This window comes from Cervus elaphus, chromosome 19, assembly GCF_910594005.1.
Source record: "Cervus elaphus chromosome 19, mCerEla1.1, whole genome shotgun sequence".
In the NCBI taxonomy this organism is placed as follows: Eukaryota; Metazoa; Chordata; class Mammalia; order Artiodactyla; family Cervidae; genus Cervus; species Cervus elaphus.
In genome coordinates this window covers 78,075,081-78,097,092 of record NC_057833.1, presented here as the reverse complement: position 1 = coordinate 78,097,092, position 22,012 = coordinate 78,075,081, and the positions used below count along the sequence as shown (strand labels likewise).

At 40.9% G+C, this 22,012-nt stretch overlaps 1 protein-coding gene across 2 annotated transcripts in view; it reads left to right on the top strand.

The window, feature by feature from the left end:
- The first annotated feature begins 12,622 nt into the window (after window positions 1-12,622).
- The window catches only part of LOC122675508 (SH3 domain-binding glutamic acid-rich protein-like), a 57,620-nt gene continuing 48,230 nt past the window's right edge, over window positions 12,623-22,012 (top strand). Inside the window, exons 1-2 of one of the 2 annotated variants that reach the window (XM_043874386.1) lie at window positions 12,623-12,812; window positions 20,463-20,648. In XM_043874386.1, coding sequence (XP_043730321.1) covers window positions 12,768-12,812; window positions 20,463-20,648 — 231 coding nt within the window. In that variant the 5' untranslated portion in view covers window positions 12,623-12,767. The remainder of the gene's footprint in view (window positions 12,813-20,462; window positions 20,649-22,012) is intronic. The other variant, XM_043874385.1, reaches the window with a different exon arrangement.

Sequence of the window (22,012 nt, the reverse complement as noted above, 5' to 3'; positions counted from 1 at the left end):
GACTCTCAAGAGTCTTCTCCAATACCACTGTTCAAAAGCATCAATTCTTTGGAACTCAGCTTTCTTTATGGTCCAACTCACATCCATACATGACTACTGGAAAAACCATAGCCTTGCCTAGATTGACCTTTTTTGGCAAAATAATGTCTCTGCTTTTTAATATGTTGTCTAGGTTGGTCATAACTTTTCATTTCATGGCTGCAGTCACAATCAGCAGTGATTTTGGAGCCCCCCAAAATAAATCTGTCACTGTTTCCACTGTTTCCCCATCTATTTGCCACGAAGTGATGGGACTGGATGCTATGATCTTAGTTTTCTGAATGTTGTGCTTTAAGCCAAGTTTGTCACTCTCCTCTTTGACTTTCATCAAGAGGCTCTTTAGTTCTTCTTTGCTTTCTGCCATAAGGGTAGGGTCATCTGCATAGCTGAAGTTATTGCTTTTTCTCCTGGGAATCTTGATTCCAGATTGTGCTTCATCCAACCCAGTGTTTCTCATGATGTACTCTGCATATAAGTTAAGTTAGCAGGGTGACAATGTACAGCCTATACAGTCAGCAAAAATGAGACCGGGAGCTGACTGTGGCACAGATCATGAACTCCTTATTGCAAAATTCAGACTTAAATTGAAGAAAGTAGGGAAACCAACTAGACCATTCAGGTATGACCTAAATCAAATATCTTACGATTATACAGTGGAAGTGACAAACAGATTCAAGAGTTTAGATATGATAGACAGAGTGCCTGAAGAACTATGGACAGAGGTTCGTGATATTGTACATGAGGAAGTGATCAAGACTTTCCCCAAGAAAAAGAAATGCTAAAAGGAAAAACGGTTGTCTTAGGCGGCCTTACACATAACTGAGAAAAGAAGAGAAGTGAAAGGCAGAGGAGAAAAGGGAAGATATACCCATCTGAATGCAGAGTTTCAAAGAATAACAAGGAGAGATGAGAAAGCCTTCCTCAGTGATCAATGCAAAGAAATAGAGGAAGACAATAGAATGGGAAAGACAAGATATCTTCAAGAAAATTGGAGATACTAAGGGAACATTTCATGCAAAGATGGGCACAAAAAGCACAGAAATGGTATGGACTTAACAGAATCAGAAGATATTAAGAAGAGGTGACAAGAATACACAGAAGAACTATACAAAAAAGATCTTAATGACCCAGATAACCACGATGGTGTGATCATTCACCTAGAGCCAGATCCTGGAATGGGAAGTCAAGTGGACCTTAGGAAGCATCGCTATGAAGAAAGCTAGTGGAGGTGATGGAATTCCAGTTGAACTATTTATTTATTTATTTTTTTCAGTTGAACTATTTAAAATCCTGAAAGATGATGCTGTGAAATTGCTGCACTCAATATGCTAGCAAATTTGGAAAACTCAGCAGTGGCCACATGACTGGAAAGGGTCAGTTTTCATGCCAATCCTGAAGAAAGGCAATGCCAAGGAATGTTCAAACTATTGCACAATTGCACGCATTTACATGCTAGCAAATTAATGCTCAAAATTCTCCAAGCCAGGCTTCAACAGTACATGAACTGTGAACTTTCAGATGTTCACGCTGGATTTAGAAAAAGCAGAGGAACCAGAGATGAAATTACCAACATCCGCTGGATCATTGAAAAAGCAAAAGAGTTCCACAAAATCATCTACTTCTGCTTTATTGATTATGCCAAAGCCATTGACTGTGTGGATCACAACAAGCTGGAAAATTCTTTTTTTTTTTTTTCATTTATTTTTATTAGTTGGAGGCTAATTACTTTACAAATTGTAGTGGTTTTTGTCATACACTGACATGAATCAGCCATGGATTTACATGTATTCCCCATCCTGATACCCCCTCCCACCTCCCTCTCTACCCGATCCCTCTGGGTCTTCCCAGTGCACCAGGTTTGAGCACTTGTCTCATGCACCCAGCCTGGGCTGGTGATCTGTTTCACCATAGATAATATACATGTTTCGATGTTGTTCTCTCGAAACATCCCACCCTCGCCTTCTCCCACAGAGTCCAAAAGTCTGTTCTGTACATCTGTGTCTCTTTTTCTGTTTTGCATATAGGGTTATTGTTACCATCTTTCTAAATTCCATATATATGTGTTAGTATACTGTAATGTTCTTTATCTTTCTGGCTTACTTCACTCTGTATAATGGGCTCCAGTTTCATCCATCTCATTAGAACTGGTTCAAATGAATTCTTTTTAACGGCTGAGTAATATTCCATGGTGTATATGTACCACAGCTTCCTTATCCATTCATCTGCTGATGGGCATCTAGGTTGCTTCCATGTCCTGGCTATTATAAACAGTGCTGCGATGAACATTGGGGTGCACGTGTCTCTTTCAGATCTGGTTTCCTCAGTGTGTATGTCCAGAAGTGGGATTGCTGGGTCATATGGTAGTTCTATTTCCAGTTTTTTAAGGAATCTCCACACTGTTCTCCATAGCGGCTGTACTAGTTTGCATTCCCACCAACAGTGTAAGAAGGTTCCCTTTTCTCCACACCCTCTCCAGCATTTATCGCTTGTAGACTTTGGGATAGCAGCCATCCTGACTGGCGTGTAATGGTACCTCATTGTGGTTTTGATGTGCATTTCTCTGATAATGAGTGATGTTGAGCATCTTTTCATGTGTTTGTTAGCCATCTGTATGTCTTCTTTGGAGAAATGTCTTTTCAGTTCTTTAGTCCATTTTTTGATTGGGTCATTTATTTTTCTGGAAGTGAGCTGCAGGAGTTGCTTGTATATTTTTGAGATTAATTCTTTGTCTGTTGCTTCGTTTGCTATTATTTTCTCCCAATCTGAGGGCTGTCTTTTCACCTTGCTTATAGTTTCCTTTGTTGTGCAAAAGCTTTTAAGTTTCATTAGGCCCCATTTGTTTAGTTTTGCTTTTATTTCCAATATTCTGGGAGGTGGGTCATAGAGGATCCTGCTGTGATTTATGTCGGAGAGTGTTTTGCCTATGTTCTCCTCTAGGAGTTTTATAGTTTCTGGTCTTACATTTAGATCTTTAATCCATTTTGAGTTTATTTTTGTGTGTGGTGTTAGAAAGTGTTCTAGTTTCATTCTTTTACAAGTGGTTGACCAGTTTTCCCAGCACCACTTGTTAAAGAGATTGTCTTTTTTCCATTGTATATTCTTGCCTCCTTTGTCAAAGATAAGGTGTCCATAGGTACGTGGATTTATCTCTGGGCTTTCTATTCTGTTCCATTGATCTATATTTCTGTCTTTGTGCCAGTACCATACTGTCTTGATGACTGTGGCTTTGTAGTATAGTTTGAAGCCAGGCAGGTTGATTCCTCTAGTTTCATTCTTCTTTCTCAAGATTACTTTTGCTATTCGAAGTTTTTTGTATTTCCATACAAATTGTGAAATTATTTTTTCTAGTTCTGTGAAAAATACCGTTGGTAGCTTGATAGGGATTGCATTGAATCTATAAATTGCTTTGGGTAGTATATCCATTTTGACAATATTGATTCTTCCAATCCATGAACACGGTATATTTCTCCATCTCTTTGTGTCCTCTTTGATTTGTTTCATCAGTGTTTTATAGTTTTCTATGTATTGGTCTTTTGTTTCTTTAGGTAGATATACTCCTAAGTATTTTATTCTTTTTGTTGCAATGGTGAATGGTATTGCTTCTTTAATTTATCTTTCTGTTTTCTCATTGTTAGTGTATAGGAATGCAAGGGATTTCTGTGTGTTAATTTTATATCCTGCAGTTTTACTATATTCACTGATTAGCTCTAGTAATTTTCTGGAAGAGTCTTTAGGGTTTTCTATGTAGAGGATCCTGTCATCTGCAAACAGCGAGAGTTTCACTTCTTCTTTTCCTATCTGGATTCCTTTGGAAAATTCTTAAAGAGATGGGAATACCAGACTGCCTGACCTGCCTCCTGAGAAATTTGTATGCGGGTCAAGAAGCAACAGTTATAACTGGATATGGAACAACAGATTGGTTCCAAATTGGGAAAGAAGTCCATCAAGGCTGTATATTGTCACCCTGCTTATTTAACTTGTATGCAGAGTACATCATGGGAATGCCAGGCTGGATGAGGCACAGACTGGAATCAAGATTGCTGGGAGAAATGTCAATAACCTCAGATATGCAGATGAGAAACTAAAGAGCCTCTTGATTAAAGTGAAAGAGGACAGTGTAAAGTTGGCTTGAAACTCAACATTCAGAAAATTAAGATCATGGCATCTGGTCCCATCACTTCATGGCAAATAGATGGGGAAAAAATGGAAACAGTGACAGACTTTATTTTTATGCATTCCAGAAGTACTGCAGATGGTGACTGCAGCTGTGAAATGAAAAGACACTTGCTCCTTGGAAGAAAAGCTATGACCAACCTAGACAGCATATTAAAAAGCAGAGACCTTACTTTGCCAACAAAGGTCCCTCTAGTCAAAGCTATGGATTTTTCAGTAGTCATGCATGGATGTGAGAGTTGGACTGTAAAGAAAGCTGAGCACAGAAGAATTGATGCTTTTGAACAGTGGTGTTGGAGAAGACTCTTGAGCGTCCCTTGGACTGCAAGGAGATCCAACCAGTCCATCCTAAAGGAAATCAGTCCTGGCTATTCATTGGAAGGACTGATGTTGAAGCTCAAACTCCAGTCCTTTGACCACCTGATATGAAAAACTGATTCATTGGAATAGACCCTATGCTGGAAAGGATTGAAGGCAGGAAGAAAAAGACGTCGACACAGTATGAGATGGTTGGATGGCATCACCAACTCAATGAACATGAGTTTGAGTAAGCTCTGGGAGTTGGTGATGGACAGGGAGGCCTGCCATGCCGCAGTCCATGGGGTCATGAAAGTCAGATACGACTGAGCAACTGAACTGGTAACTAGATCCACAGAGCAAGTAATACTCGGAACTGTCAAATAAATAAAATTAAATGATAACTATATATATATAAGTGACACATTACTTTGATTTTATTCACAACTTTCGTTACTAGGAAGGATAGGCATTTTTGCTGTATTTTTAGTGATTATTTGTACTTATTTTGCGATTTGCCTTTTTCTTCCTTTTGCCAGTTTTTTCACTTGGTGTTAATCTTTGTAAAAATTGATTTGTTCGAACTTTTGATTATAGTATATGTTGCAAATATCTCCTTTAGTTTGTCAATTACCTTTTAATTTTGTTTACAGTGTATTTTGTGTTTGTGTAGTTTAGTTCAGTTCAGTTGATATTTGTGTTCTCTTCAGTTATTTTCTGTTGACATATGACATATTGATATTTTTTCATCTGAGGTTATTCATATTTCATACCTTAAATCTATCCATTTTCCTTTTGATTTTTGTGTTTGGTTTTATGTAATAGGGACAGGGGGCATTTCTAGGCAGACTCTTTTCTTTTTAATTTTATTCTTGTTGTTATTGTTCAGTTGCCAAGTTGTGTCTGACTTTTTGTGACCTCATGAACTGCAGTATGGCCAGAATTCTCTGTTCTTCACTATCTCCTGCAGCTTGATCAAACTCATGTCCATTGAGTCAGTGATACCATCCAACCATCTTGTCCTCTGTTGCCTCCTTCTCCTCCTGCCCTCAATCTTTTCCAGCATCAGGCTGTTTTCTAATGAGTCAGCTCTTCACATCAGGTGCTGGAGTTTCAGCTTCAGTAATTTTATTGAAATATAGTTGATGGTTGGGTGGCATCACCCACTCAATGGACATGAGTTTGAACAAGCTCTGGGCATTGGTAATGGACCGGGAAGCCTGGCCTGCTGCAGTCCATGGGGTCGCAAAGAGTCAGACATGACTGAGCGACTGACCTGAAGTGATTAAATATAGTTCCCTGTGCTATACTGTAGTTCGCTATGTGTTTCTACAATCTTGGATGATGAGGTATTCATATAGAGTGGATGGTGGTTTTTGTTATGGATCAGCTGGGCACCATCTCCAGACAGACATACATTAGACAATTACTGCCCTAGACTTGTTCATGGAAAGATGGTTGGTTCATGGCTGGTGGCACTCCCAAGAGAGCAACAAAAGTGACTGCTTATTATTAAGGGAACATTCCAACCTTGCTTCTCAGGATTGGAGGACTCTGAAAGATGGAGGATCCTCAGAATGTCCTTTCCCATCTGAATGGTTTTTATCTCTCTTTTTTGCTAGCTCTTTGCAGTCTATAGTCTTTGCTTCTGTCTTGGAAAGAGGTGCTTCTTTTCTGTTTGTGTGTTATGGAAGTGGGAGAAGCCCTTAGTAATTATGGTGATCATCTCCATCATTATTAACCTAGGCTTTTATTGCTCTAAAGGTTGCTGTAACAAATTACTACAGAGCTGGTAGCTTAGAACAGCAGAGATTTATTCTTTCATGGGTTTGGAGGTCAAGAATACAAAATCAAGGTGTCAGCAGGGTCGTGCCCCCTTTGAAGTCTGGGGAGAATCCTTCCAGCCTTTTCCACCTCCTGGTGGCTCCTGGTGTTCTTTGGCTATGGCCACATCATTCCAATTTCTGCCTCTGTCTTTGTGTCTCACTATGTTTTCTCCTCTTCTTGTAAGGACATCAGTTATTGGATCTAGGGCCCACCTGAAATCCTGGATGATTTCATCTCAAGATCCTTAACTGGGCTTCCCTGGTGGCTCAGTGGTAAAGAATCCACCTGCCAATGCAGCAGACACGGGTTCCATTCCTGGTCTGGGAAGATCCCACATGCCGTGCAGCAACTGAACCTGTGCACCACGACTACTGAGCTTGTGCTTCAGAGCCTGGGAGCCACAACTACTGAAGCCCACACGCCCCAGAGCCTGTGCTCTGCAACAAGAGAAGTCACTACAGTGAGAAGGCTGTGTACCACAGCTAGAGAGTAGCTCCCAATTGCTGCAACTAGAGAAAAGCACGAAGACTCAGCACAGCCATAAATGAATAAATAAAGCTTTTATTGAAACAAAAATGTCCTTAACCAACTTCATCTGCAAAGACTTTGCTTCCAAATAAGGTCATATTCTGAGATTTGGGGGGAACATGAATTTTTTTTGGGGGGGACAATATTCCACCCACTACTTTTGCTATTACCAACCTAGACAGCATAGTAAAAAGCAGAGAGATTATTTGCCGACAAAGGTCCATCTAGTCAAAGCTATGGTTTTTCCAGTAGTCATGTATGGATGTGAGAGTTGGACTATAAAGAAAGCTGAGCACTGAAGAATTGATGCTCTTGAACTGTGGTGTTGGAGAAGACTCTTGAGAGTCCCTTGGACTGCAAGGAGATCCAACCAGTCCATCCTAAAGGAGATCAGTCCTGACTATTCATTGGAAGAACTGATGCTGAAGCTGAAACTCCAATCCTTTGGCCACCTGATGTGAAGAACTGACTCATTGGAAAAGACTCTGATTCTGGGAAAGATTGAAGGCAGGAGGAGAAGGGGATGACTAAGGATGAGGTGGTTGGATGGCATCACCAACTTGATGGACATGAGTTTGAGTAAGCTCTGGGAGTTGGTGAAGGGCAGGGAAACCTGGTGTTTTGCAGTCCATGGGGTTGCAAAGAGTTGGACATGACTGAGCGACTGAACTTAACTGAACTGTTACCATGATAGCCACCACTGTTATTCTGCATAATAAAAATCAGCCTTTACTTTTCATTTTATTTTACCTGTAAAGTTATATAATTAAACTAAGCATAGCACCTGGTATCATTTATTGTAAGATCATCCGAGGAGCTCTGCTAAGTTTGGGGCCAATATATCATACTTCTATAATTAAAATTATATGAAATTGTCTTTTCACAATGTATACATCTATCAATCATCATGATTTACACTTTAAATATCTTACAATTTTATTTGTGAACTGTAACTCAATAAAGCTTGAAAAAAGAAAATTCTGTTAAAAATTAGGTCATATCTAAAACTATTGTAATTTGACTTTAACATCAAGAACTACAGATCTGAAATAATTAGGCTCTTGAATCTTCACTCGATCATGCAACTTATTTCTGAAGTGAAACTTCAAAGTCAGAGATTCATTGAACTTTCTTTTAAGACTCATTTGGAATGTTTGGTATTTGTATTGATTACATTGAAGCCCATGAGTGTCATGGTAGCAAAAGATCTTTCAGTTAGAGTTTTCGAATTTCTGATTTGTACATTTGCATGGTCATTATTAAAAGGATAAGCTTCTAAGGATAATTCATAGTGAAATAAAGGAGCACTAGAAATTTGAAGGTAGGAAATCAGGAGTTTTTCTGGTGTGGTATGGATGTAAATGGGGTTGGGTTCAATTCCTGGATACACTGTTTACCTTTCCCATCATCTCCCATTCTTTCTTTCTTTTTTTTTTTGCCATGCCTCAAGGCTTCTGGGATCTTAATTCCCTAATTAAGACTTGAACCTGGGCCCTTGGCAGTGAAAATACTGAGTCCCAACCACTGCACAGCCAGGGAATTCCCCCATCTCCCATTCTAAGTCCTCATCCCTGAGGATGGATAGTAATAGAACCCGGTTTTAGGGCTCTTGTTCGGATCACGGGAGTGGTTTGTGCAAAGCCCTTAGATCAGGTCTGGCATGGCAAACTGCTCAAAATTGTTAGCTATTATTTTAAGTAGGAAATTTGTTTACCCCTGTGGCAAGCAGCTCAAGGGTATCTCAAGACTGAAGTCGGTTTTACCTTACTGTTACCAAACTAAACTTGGGTTCTCTGGCTTTGTGCACCATAATGTCAATCTACTGACATGGAGTTGTGAAGGAAAGCACAGGGATTGTTGTAGGTGCCAAAACAGAGTGTGGGCAGCTGATGGTAAAAAAACCCCTGAGCTTCCCAATGGGCTTCAGGGAAGTGTTTTTATGGGTAAAGTGAGGGACAGGGAGGCGGCAGGGTAGGTGATTAGCTTGTGCACAATTATTTGATTGGTTGATGGTGAGGATACCAGTTATCAGGGTGGTGTCACAGGAGTTAATATCATCAGGCTCCAGTCAGTCTGAGGGCTATGTGCTCACGGACAGCATTCAGTTAGCCTCTTCCATTGGTGGGGGCTTTAGTATCTGTAAAACAACTCAGGAATGTGCATGAGATATGTTATCCATATACTTCAGGGAGGAACTAAAGATTCTGTGACTGCCATATGGCCAATTTACTGTTTAAATTGTTACCAGTTCTCTTGGTTGAACTGCTACTTTTCTCACTACATGCTCACATACTTTTAATCAATAATTCTTTTTTAAAAAATAGTTTTATTTTTTAATTTATTTTTGGCTGTGTTGCTGCCTAAGGTTTTTTCTAGTTGCAGTGAGCAACTGCAGTGTATGGGCTTCTCACTGGCTCTGGGGTGAGAGGGCTTCAGTAGTTGTGGCATGTGGGCTCAGCAGTTTTGGCTCTCGGGCCCTAGAGCACAGGCTCAATAATTGTGGCATACAGGCTTGGTTGCTTTGTGGCATATGGGATTTTCCCAGGCCAGGGACTGAACCCATGTCTCCTGTGTTGGCAGGCAGATTCTTACCACTGAGCCACCAGGGAAGCCCAATCAGTAATTCTTGAGCCAGGCTTTTGTGACTCAGGGAAGGCCTGGGAGACTATAGCTTTTCTATAAAGGTATACATAATGAAAAATAGAATCATATTTAACCTTTCTAGAATTTGACCCAATTTTATGTCTGAAGTTTCTTGCAAGACTTTTATAATTTAATAAGCCAGAGTAAGCTGTGGCTATGCAGAATCAGTATATATACAAGATCAGTAAATGTATATTTTCTGGGCACATGAGCCACAGTGTATATGATGATTTACAAAGACATTAAGAAATATTCAGAGCTTATTATTTTTAATATTTGGAGCAACATAATATGCTTACGTGGTGGACTTAGGACTAAGGTGTTGAAAAAATGTTTTGTATGACAGAATAGTATATACTCACTATTTAGAGTAGAATTTTTAAAATCTATTTATTTTGGTTGTGTGGCTTGCAGGATCACTTCCCCAAGTAGGGATAAAACTTGTGGCCTCTGCAGTGGGAGCTCAGAGTCCTAACCACTGGACCACCAGGGAATTCCCTGTAGGAATTTTGAAAATATGGAAAAGAAGAAAAGCCAAAACGACTTATAATCTTTAGTTAGTGTTAGTTGCTCAGTCATATCCGACTCTTTGCAACACCATGGACTGTAGCCTGCCAGACTCCTCTGTCCATGGAATTCTCTAAGCAAGAATACTGGAGTGGGTTGCCATTCTCTTCTCCAGAGGATCTTCCTGACCCAAGGATTGAACCCTGGTCTCCTGCACTGCAGGCAGACTCTTTACCATCTGAACCACTAGGTACAATGAGTTGGTGGGGTTTTTAAACAAAAAACTTGTGACTTAAATTTGGGGAAGCATTAATTATCTTCACCTAATTTGGGGAGTAAACTTTGCATGTTGAGGCTGTAAGTTAAATTATGGTGGGTTCATCTTGACCATTCATTCTGATGTAAATGAACTGAGCTATATTCTGGGCTCAGGGTAGCCTTCTCTTGCAAGGAGCTTATGTGAGGGGGAGTGGAGGAGGCCTCTGGACCTCTTGGCTCTGGTGAAGGAGTTGGATGCAAAAACCTGACAGGTTCCTCCCTTCTTTTGGATCCCACAGCCATGTGCTCCAAGGGATTGAAAATAAGAGAGTGACTTGGTTATTTCTCTCAGTTTTTTAAAAAAGAGGAGAACTTTGTTTACATAAATGCTCCATCACTATATTTTCATATTTTGGCCATGCTACAGGGCATGTGGGATCTAAGCCTCATTCCCTGCAGTGGGAGTGAACACAGAGCCTTAACCACTGAACTACCAGGGAAGTCCTAAGACTATTAAGAAGACTAAATATAGCCTTCCATCTTTGCCCCAAATGCCCTTGATCTTGACTTTGAAACCCATCAGGAGAGTTGGGTGGCTACTATCTGGGCTTCTTACTAGAATTTTAATGCTAATGTTTAACAGAATTCAAATCATCTATACAAATAATACGCAGAGAGAGAGCCTATTACAAACAGATCCCCCTCCCCCAACGGCTCCAAAATAGTGGAGACAATTTGTTTGTTGATGTTGCTGGTGCTGACAAGCAGGCCGCCACCTCCCTGCCTGCTCTAGGGTGTCAGTGAAATCTGACACGGTCCTCGGCTTGTCAGCTTCAGATCTTTAGGAGAAACAGGTGGTAAAGGGAGAAAACTGGAGACAGGCCACTCCTAAAGGAATCTATTGTGTGGCAGCTCATTGCATTTTTTTTTCAATGAAAAAAAAAAAAAACCATCATTAGTTTTACTTTTTAACTGTATCCATTGGAATTGTATTGGAAGGTTTCATTAAGGTATTCCTCAGAGTAGACTTGAATGTGGGAAAGATGAGTATTCATAAATGATAATGAACAACGAGTAAGTATTTTTTTTCCATTTATTTTTATTAGTTGGAGGCTAATTACTTTACAATATTGTAGTGGTTTTTGCCATACATTGACATGAATCAGCCATGGCTTTACATGTGTTCCCCATCCCGATACCCCCTCCTGCCTCCCTCTCCATCCCATCCCTCTGGGTCTTCCCAGTGCACCAGCCCTGAGCACTTGTCTCATGCATCCAACCTGGGCTGGTGATCTGTTTCACCCTTGATAATATACTTGTTTCAATGCTGTTCTCTCTGAACATCCCACCCTTGCCTTCTCCCACAGAGTCTAAAAGTCTGTTCTATACATCTGTGTCTCTTTTTCTGTTTTGCATATAGGCTTAAACGATTAAGTATTATTTAGCAAATACATGTTTTGGGGACTTCTCTGGCACTATAGCGGTTGAAATATCTCTCTGCTAACACTGGGAGCACTGGTTCCAGCCCTGGTTGGGGAACCAAGATCACACGTGACATGCAGTGTGGTCAAAAGATTAAAAAAAACCAAACATACTTTGTACATTAGGTGCCACTGCTGAATGGTTTAATAGTAAAAATCACGCACCCTTTAAAAACATTATTTAATAACCAACCGCTACTGCTGATCCAGACGGGATACTCTTTCGTATTAATGACAAACGTACTTTCTTGAGTAAACTTTCATCACTTGTTCCTTCTTCATTTTTTTCACTCAGCGAAATTTATCTGACGCAAAAATATAATAAAGCAAGACCTATGTAATGCAGAAATAAAGTGGAGATTCATTAAAGCGGACTCCAGTTGAAGGTCATTTAATTTTTTAATCTGTCATAAAATTTTAAATTAAGGAAGCCCGTCTTTATTTACTTAAAAGCTTCTGTGGCTGTTCTGACCCTTCCTTGTGCGTTTGCCAAATGCCCTGTAAACAAAGCCTCCTCTGGGACACAGATGGTTTTCTGGGCTTCTCCAGCTCCTTCGCTTCTCTACACCACCCTCCGCCGCGGGCCCCGCCTCCCTCCGCCGCGGGCCCCGCCTCCCTCCGCCCCGGGCCCCGCCTCCCTCCGCCGCGGGCCCCGCCTCCCTCCGCCCCGGGCATCTCCGCGCAGGCCTCTGATTGGTGCAGAGCGCAGCCTTGCCTTTTAGGGACAGTTGTCGGGCTTTTAAAGTGGTAAGGGAAAGGGTGCAGTGGCTGCTTTTATCAACCAATCAACTATTTTCTTGCCAGATCCCCAAATATTCCCGGGCCAATGGAGGGGAGAGCCCAGGATGCCCGGGAGAGGCCGGGCTTAAGCTGAGCCGAGAGGCAGGCGCTCAGACAGCTCTGGGGCCCCGCCAGCCCCCATCTGGCCCTTGTCTGTGTCGCTGTCAGAATCTGTCTTGCTCCGCGTTCCCTCGCAGGGGTGTGTTGGGGGGAATCCTCATTCCGACTCTCAAAATGGTTATCAAAGTGTTTGTTGCCACATCATCTGGGTCCATAGCGGTAGGTGTCTGATGGAATTCGGGGCCTTTCTTCTCGTCCTCTTTTCTGAAAAACTCAGACTTGGAAGTAGAAGCAGCGGGTATGGCCCAGCGCTGGGCTTACATTTCTTTTTGAGGCGTGTGTAAGTAAGCCTGCGAGCACTTTGCTCTCTCCCTTGATCTGAATGGTGTAGAAGAAGTGTGTAAAACGTGTGATCCGGGGCAGCTGGGTGTGGAAGGGGATTCGAGGAAGGGGGGTGTGTTGGATGCTAGGACTTTTAATGTGTGATTTGTGTCTGTTGTGTCGCATCTTTGATAGAATCAGAGGTTTTTTTTTTTTTTTTTGGTGGAATGTTTCTGTCCTTCATCCTGTGAGACTTAGACAAATTTAAAATTGCAAGTAAATGACACTTTATGTAACAACATTTTTAGCGTATGATGGGCCAGATTACTAAAATGACCCCTGGCTGTAATGACTTGTGTATGCAATGTAATCCTAAGGAAAGTGTAAAGTTAGCATGTGTAATAATATTATTTGAGGGTAATGATGTCACAGTGAAAAATAAGCAAACATCTCTGAGGCTACAGATTTAAATGCTCTAGGAATCCAAACAGACCAAAAATAGGTGCTTTATCTGATTTCCTTGGGACAAGGCTGGGAATCACCCAGCCATCTCTCTAAGTCCAGCCTTCCTTCTGTGCTTTAAGAAATAGGGGTAAGAGAGGGACTCATTTTATTCTTGGAAATGATTCAGGCTTTGATATTAGACTTGAACCTGCAGTGTCTATCTGGGACTGATATTTGGACCGGCGTTTTAGCATCTGGGAGGCTGTGGAGAGAAAACAGTTTTATTAGCCCTGAGAGGTGAAGACCAGCACAGGGGCTGTTTCCTTTTATATCTGATTCCTGGAACTTCTCGAGTTGCAGCTTGGATTTCAGCGGGCCCTCAGCCAGGATGACACCCTAGGCGAGTGACTGGCCCAGGGAACAATCCTAACAGCAGCTACTGAATGCCATCCCCCCTCCCCTACCACCCACCTCCAGCCCTGAAAGTTCACACCATTTCCAGAGAGGACAAGTGGAAAACCTGAGAAAAAAGCCTGGACCTTCCCTCTGACACAACTGTTTAGTGATCTGCCAAACATCTTTCATGATGTTCCAATTTTATGAAAAAATTCCAAATGTAAAACTGCAAAGTCCTTTGCAGCTGTTGATGACCTCAGAAACTTTGATCTACAAAAAGCACATTTTTGGATTGTTTAGATTAAAAAAAATTTTTTGTTAAAGAAAATGGCTTTCATCATGGAAAAATGGCTTTTATCGTGGGCTTCACATAATCTGTTGACACACTCATTGCTGGAAACTTTTACTGCTAAGCTGTCAATCTTCTACGTATTCTATAGGTCAGGTCTGAGTGACCCTAGACATCCTTAACAAAGACAATGAACAAAAAGGTCCTTTCTTAGGATTTTCTGATTTCCTTCGTTCTTGAATTTTGGGAATATGATTTAATTAGCCTGGGAGGATCTGGAGGGATACTGTTTATTCCTGGATCTTGAAAAATCCAAGTTCATTCTGCTGCTGTAAGCAAATGTTTTGGTGCCACGTGGGACAATGTGACCTTGAGAAAGTTATTTCACCTTGCTAAGCCTCAATTTCCTTATCTGTAAAATGACGATAAGAATAGAACTCAACTTATAGTGTTGTCACGAAGACTTAGGAAGTAAGTTAAGAGTGAGGGTCAGTAAGGGTCAGTAAGCAAGGGTCAGTAAGCCAAGCATGCCCAGCATGGTGTCAAGTGCTTAATAAATATTATCATTATTAGTTAATGCTATAATTATCAGTTATTAATATTATAATTGTTATAACTATTGGATATTATAATTATTAGTTAATGTTAAATGTTAATAATATTATTAGTAATTGTTAATCAATAGTATTGTCATTGTTATAATTATTAGTTAATATTAGAAGGTCTGCATCTATGATGATGTTCAGAATAATTATCTCAAGCCACATAACTTGAAGAATTTCTGTCTTATCATAAAGAATAAGAACAGATTATTCCTACGGTGTCTGTGCTAATGATTTTTCCTGGTTGAGGGAATTTCACCCGGAAGTTTCTTTGCAGGACAGCCCAGAGCAGCTGCCAGCACTTATGCTGTGTGGATGGTGATTGGTCTACAAAACTTTTACTCCTTATTTCTTCAGTCTATATGCTTTAAAACTAGGTTCTTGCCTGTGACATCATCAGAGAGAGCATCATGACTTCTGTTGGGTGAATGAAATAAATGAAAAAGGAAAATACCAATTGGAATCTCTTGATGAAGATTACACATGCAGTTGTGTATTACACCTCTGTTTTAACAGTTGATGCCAAACTGTGGTTCCTTGATTTACTACTTTAGAGACAGATGTGGGTGAAGAGACCCTGGGAGCAGGAAAAGGTTGTGTCTTCGTTTCTAACCATCCTGTCATCCTGAAGGCCATTGCTGCAAGGGTCTGAAGACAAAGGGGAGAGAGGACAGTCCTCCCTGTTTTCAAGATGCACAGCCCCTGAGCCACCATCAGTAAGGACAGACTAATGATGGCTCGTGGATTTCTTAGTCCTTTTTCCAGTCTTGGGCTTTCCTGGTGCCTCAGTTAGTAAAGAATCTGCCCACAATGCAGGAGGCCTAGATTCTCTCCCAGGATCGGAAGATCCCCTGGAGAAGGGAATGGCTACCCACTCCAGTATTCTTGCCTGGAGAATTTCGTGGACAGAGGAGCCTGGTGGGCTATAGTCCATGGGGTTGCAAAAGAGTCAGACACAGTTGAGTGACTAACCTTATCACTTCATAGAGGGAAAAACATAGCTCTTGAGTTGATGACTCTGGGAGTGACCCTTGGAAAATTCTTTAATTCACTGCACCTCAGTTTTGTTATCTTAAGATGGTGATCAGAATTCTTGCCTGGTGTGGCCAGCAGGATGAGACAATGAGGTAACAGTGTGCTGGGTGCCCGACTGCGCAGCTACTCAACTTGTGGTGTGAAATGCTTTTCCACGCATTCCTCAGTTCTCACCAGCCCTGGGAGAAAGGCAGCGTTCTATCCATTTTGCAGATGAGGTGATGGACAAGCAGAGCTTCGGCTCAGATAACAACCTTCCCGGCCAGGATGGACTCGCCGGTCACCTGTCACTTAGATGCAGCATGCTTTATATTACAGTGCAGTCACCTGTGTTGGAGAGGTTTCTAACTGTACAAGACAATAAGCGGGAGATGCCAAGCGAGTGACCCAAAGATCAGTCTGATGCATCACAGTCACCAACAGTGGCTGGTGATTTCGGGACCCAGAATGACACTTTCTTTTTATTTTTTGATTTATTTTATTGAGGTATAGTTGACTTACCACATTGTGTTAATTTTTGCTGTATAGCAAAGTGATTCAGTTATATATTCATATACACTCTTTCAGATTCGTTTCCATTACGATTGATCACAAGATATTGACTATGGTTCTCTGTGCTATATAGTCGGGCCTTGTCTATCCATTCTATATACAGTCGTTCGTATCTGCAGATGCAAACTCCCACTCCCACTCCCAAACTCCCAAACTCCCACTCCATCTCTCCCACACCCTCCTCCCCTTTGGCAACCACAAGACTGTTCTCTTTGAGAATGACACTTTCTTATGAGTCAATGTAACAGGATAGGAAAACAGAGCTTTCTGAGGTTCCACTGAGGTCCCGAAGGCTCCAAGTGACACAGACCCTGAGGACCCCAGATCCTCCAGAGGGGCTGCTCAGAAGAATGAGGCAGCCTTGGCCATGGCACCCTGGAGAAGGGAGAAGGGGTGAAGCATGCAGGGAGAAGTGTGTCTGCCGTGAGGACTGTTGTGGGGCTCTGCACCACTCCTCCCCTTGAAGCCATGAAGGGGTGGTCCCCTCTGGGGGCTGATGTATCCCTGGGGTCAGCTTGGGAGGCCATGTGGAGAAAAGCTGTACATTGACTGCAAGGAGTGGGGAGTGTGTAGTGGGGTTCTTTGAACAAGGGTCCACCAAGGGGGTGTTGCAGGAGAGTGCACCCACACTCAAATGGGTATCAGAGTGTGGGCAAAGGCCACGTGCCAGCCAGGTGAAGTCACGTGCTCACCCCTCCCTCTGGGCTCATCCTAAGACCCTTCTCCAGCCCCCAGCAGAAGTCAAGTGCTCCAGACAGCTAGGAGAGCAGTGCTTTTGACCCATTTTAAGTGATTGGTATTTGGGAAGTCCAGGATGGCAGATTTTATTTTTCTTCTCTTTTTTTGAATGAGGTGCTGAGAGATAAACTTTAATGCAATATCATGTTCCCAACAGTCAAGTCAACTTTCTGTAGATGTAATTGCTTGTCTTGAGAGGAATAATAGTCAACAGATCTTCCTCTCCTGTTTTCTCCATTTTTCTTTGGCTTTCCAGAAGAGAAAAAATAAATCAGGACTTGGGAAAATGTTCTCCATCTATTTAGAAATTGTGGAATAAAATGAAATCCTTTTCCATCCCACCTCAAGTCCTGAGGCATGATTTTTTTTTAAAGTTTTTCTTTTTTATAATTGACAGGTAGTTAATTTGCAATGTTGTGTTACTTTCAAGTGTATTGTATAGTGATTCAGTTAATTCCTGAGGCATGATTAATAGAGATGGGAATCTCGTCCATGGGGAAGTGGACTTCAGCCAGGGTGAAGGTATTTGAGGAGCAAGGAAGAGAGGGGTTTGAACAGAATAAAGAATGTTGCCTTCTGAGTATTTAACTAAAAGTAAATCTACCTGAAATGAAGATATCTCTACTCTTTGAAACAGCAAAGTTATCTCCAAAAATAGCTAAAGGAGTAAGTAATCTATAAAGTGACATAAGTAATTATGAACAGGTTGGAGAGTATGTAGAGAAAACATGATTAATTAAAGTAATAATTCAGTCCAACAACCTGTCGTCATGTCTGATGGGATTTTTGATATTCAGAAACTCCGCCGTGAGGCCGGGGAATTTGGAGTCTGGTTTCCACTAGAAGGACGAGGCGATCTGGGGTTCCCCTAGCATAGCCTTGGGGAAGCTCACCCTGGTGGGAAGGTAAGCAGTCTGTCCATTGGTTCTGAGAGATGTGACACTCAGGAATGTGCCCAAGTGCTTATGCCAGATTCTTAAGGGACCTTCCATCATTCTATTCCTTTCTGTATGACTTCTGTTTTTATTTTTTGTCTACGCTTGCCCCAAACTGAAATAGATCCCTTGGCCTGAGTCTTATGGATTGAATGTATTGTAGCTAAGAGCAGCCTTTAATTTATTGACCTAATGCTTTTAGTTGCTTTGTCTTTGTTATGTTGATGGTGCAAATGTTAATTAAGAAAACATATGATTACCATTTATATATGGGTATATGTAATTCATATACAAAAATTTATATATAATTTATATTTAGGTAAGTATTAGATACTCAATAGTGTCCAGCTCTTTGTGACTCCATGACTGTAGCCTGCCAGGCTCCTCTGCCCTTGGGATTCTCCAGGCAAGAATATTAGAGTGGGTTGCCACTCCCTTCTCCAGGGGACATTCCTGACCCAGGGATCTAACCCAGGTCTCCTGCATTGCAGGCAGATTCTTTACCATCTAAGCCATCTTTACCCACTAGGGAAGCCCATAATTTATATTCACTGTACATTAATTGAAATTATAAAACAGTAATTTATATTAATTAAATTATTAAACAGTAACATTATACTTATAATTAATATGCTATATCTATATATAGTCAAGTCACCACCCAAACCAAATTACATAGTGTTTATTTTTGGTGGTGATTTGATTCTAGGGCATAAGCATCCATGTGTGTCTTTCTTTACCTTACCTTAGGAAAGAACCTCTACACAAAAGTCATTGATATCATCAATCATTTTGGCAAAAATGAATAAAATAAGAATTTTGGGGAGGTGTATGAATCTCTGAAAGCTCAGCCGGTAAAGAATCCTCCTGCAATGCAGGAGACCCTGGTTCTATTCCTGGGTCAGAAAGATCCGCTGGAGAAGGGATAGGCTACCCATTCCAGTATTCTTGGGCTTCCCTGGTGGTTCAGCTGGTAAAGAATCCGCCTGCAATGTGGGAGACCTGGGTTCGATCCCTGGGTTGGGAAGATCCCCTGGAGAAGGGAAAGGCTACTTAATCCAGCATGGGCTGGCAAAAAGTCAGACACGACTGAGTGACTTTCACTATATAAATCTTTATCGAATGAATTGGGTTTAAACAAAAGAGGATTTGAATCTAGATGTTCGGTTTAGGATGGGCATGTACCTTTTCAGCATTTGTTTGGAATCCTCAGAATCTAGTCCTTCTGCTGATAAACAAGTTACATGAAATGACAAGGGGACTCATATCCTAGAAAACATTCTTAATGACGATTTTCGTTGCGAGGCAATAGTCCATTCAGAGGACTTAAGATACTGGATATTTTTATGTCAAAGAAGATACTAATTTAAACTTTTAATTTTAAGAACAGACCATATTGTGCCTCTTTATCATCTGTACAAATGAGTTCTTGACTTTTTTTTTTTTTTTACCCAAATAACATCTTATGAATCTATTCGTGTGAAGAGCTTGGCACCATGTCTTGTGCAGAGTAGGGAATCAATAAATGAGTATTGATTGGTTTATGCTATTGATCATTCTGAAGTTTCTCCCAGAGTTCTTACAATGTGGTCCACAGTCTGCTGTAACTTGTTTACCAGTGTTTATGAAAAAGATTGGTGGTCCAGTGGGTAAGACTCCAATACAGCAGATGCGGGTTTGATCCCTGGTCAGGGAACTAAGATCCCACATACCCTCAGTCAAAAAAAAAAAAAAAAAAGGCATCATGCGTTCTGGGAGTGAATTCCTTGACTTAAGAGAGAAAAATTCTGACTGAAGAGAGAAAATTGTAATTGTTTCTGGGGAAGGAGTGTTAAGATTTCAAGATGGCCACATTCACAAAGAAATGACATTGGTAGGTACAGTCCTTACTTGTGAACCATGTGTGGAGAAAAGGGCCCCTGGGTTTTCTCTTAGGTGTGGCTGCACTTTGATTTTACTTAAAGAGTTGGATGTGAGTAGAGAACAGTTATTTTACTGCATTACTCTTTCATGTGCCAGGAGAAATATCCACCAGCTTTTCTAGTTTTTTCCCCCTGCTCTTCCTTTTCCAATAATCTCCATGAGGACTTTTCAGTTTCCTGTGTTATTTCTAAAGCTACTTTTGTTCAGCGTGACTCATGTTCCCATTCTTATAACTGTGAATAGTGCCTTTTAGTGTGAGTGTACTTGGTATTTGAGTTTCATAGTAAATTGTGTTTTTTTCCTTCTATCATCTTGTTCTTTGCAACCAATCCCTATTTATTGTTTGGCTTTAAAGCTTAGCAGAGAATTAAAAGTATTTTGAAGACCTCAAATAAAAGCTATGATGATAATATCTCTATTCCTATTCGGTTGACTATATCATGATTTAAACATTGATGAGATTAAAATTTCAGAATTTAAATGATTGCTCTATTGATCCTATGGGATGAAGAAGTGTGATTTTATGATTTTTCTTGTTTAAATACTTAGCAAAGTTATTTGTATTGTATGGTACAGTTGGAGAAAGGGTTTTTACAAAACAGCCTAATGGTAATCTTTTTCTTCTCGTGACTAGATTAGGAAGAAACAGCAAGAAGTTGTGGGCTTTTTGGAAGCTAATAAAATCGATTTTAAGGAGTTTGATATTGCTGGAGATGAAGACAACAGGAAGTGGATGAGAGAAAATGTTCCTGGAGAGAAGAAACCTCAGAATGGGATTCCGCTGCCTCCTCAGATCTTTAATGAGGAGCAGTATTGTGGGGTGAGATTTAGTTTCTCTGAAAATTTTTCTGCATGTGTGTTTATCAGAAATTAAAGCAGATAAGCTTTGAGGTAGCGTTTACATTTGTTGGCCTTTTTCAGCTTGTGATCTATTTCTATCATTCAATACCTGGATGGTTAGATCCATGGTGAAGAATAAATAGTTAAGATTTAAAAAATGATAGAAACAATAAAATGATGATTCAGAAGTTCTTGGGATTCCTTTAGGTTTTTTCTTTTATTTTGAAGAGAGGAGGCCACTTGTTCAGACAAAACAAGCGTTTAGTTGAAAAGACATTCTGATTTCCAGTTTTTTAAGAAATCTCCACACTGTTTTCCATAGCGGCTGTACTAGTTTGCAGCATGTATATTATCTATGGTGAAACAGATCACCAGCCCAGGTGGGATGCATGAGACAAGTGCTCGGGCCTGGTGCACTGGGAAGACCCAGAGGAATCGGGTGGAGAGGGAGGTGGGAGGGGGGATCGGGATGGGGAATACGTGTAAATCTATGGCTGATTCATATCAATGTATGACAAAACCCACTGAAAAAAAAGTAAATAAATAAAGGAAAAAAAAAAAAGAAAGAAAAGAAAAGACATTCTGATCAACCTGGTAGGGTACACATACCTGCATCCACTGGGTACACGTTCACCTTTGCAAAGAATGATTTGCAGAAGTAAAGTTTTGTGTGAAAGTGAAAGTGTTAGCCCCTCAGTCATGTCCAACTCTTTGTGATCCTATGGCCTGTAGCCCGCCAGGCTCCTCCGTCCATGGGATTCTCCAGGCAAGAATACTCGAGTGGATTTCCATTTCCTTCTCCAGGGGGTCTTCCAGACATAAGATCAAACCCGGGTCTCCTGCATTGCAGGCAGAAAGTTTTGTGTAAATGCATCTAAATGGCTAAAAATCTGTTCTGGACACCCTTCCTCCTTGTGAGGACACAACAAGAAGACGACCATTTATGAACCAGAGAGGGGTACTCAACCAGACACTGAATCTGTTGGCACCTTCACCTGGGACTTCCAGCCTCCAGATCTGTGAGAAATAAATGTCTGTTGTTTGTAAACCACCAAAACCAACAAAACAAAACCAACAAAAACTCTTCTGGGCATTTAATTATAATAGCAATTTTATTTTATACATTTAGTCATTCATTTTACCATAAAATCACTTTTTCCTCAGGGTTTATACATTCTGCTTAGTAAATCAAATTGTTGAAAAGAAACATTTAAAAGCTCAAAGGACTCTGGAGCATGAGAACTGGAGTTAGCTTTGGGGGTTCATCTAAGTCTTCCAGGTCATTTTTCAGATTTGGCCATCATGCTTCTAATTACCCAGAGCTGTGCTGTTTCTGGAGGTTGG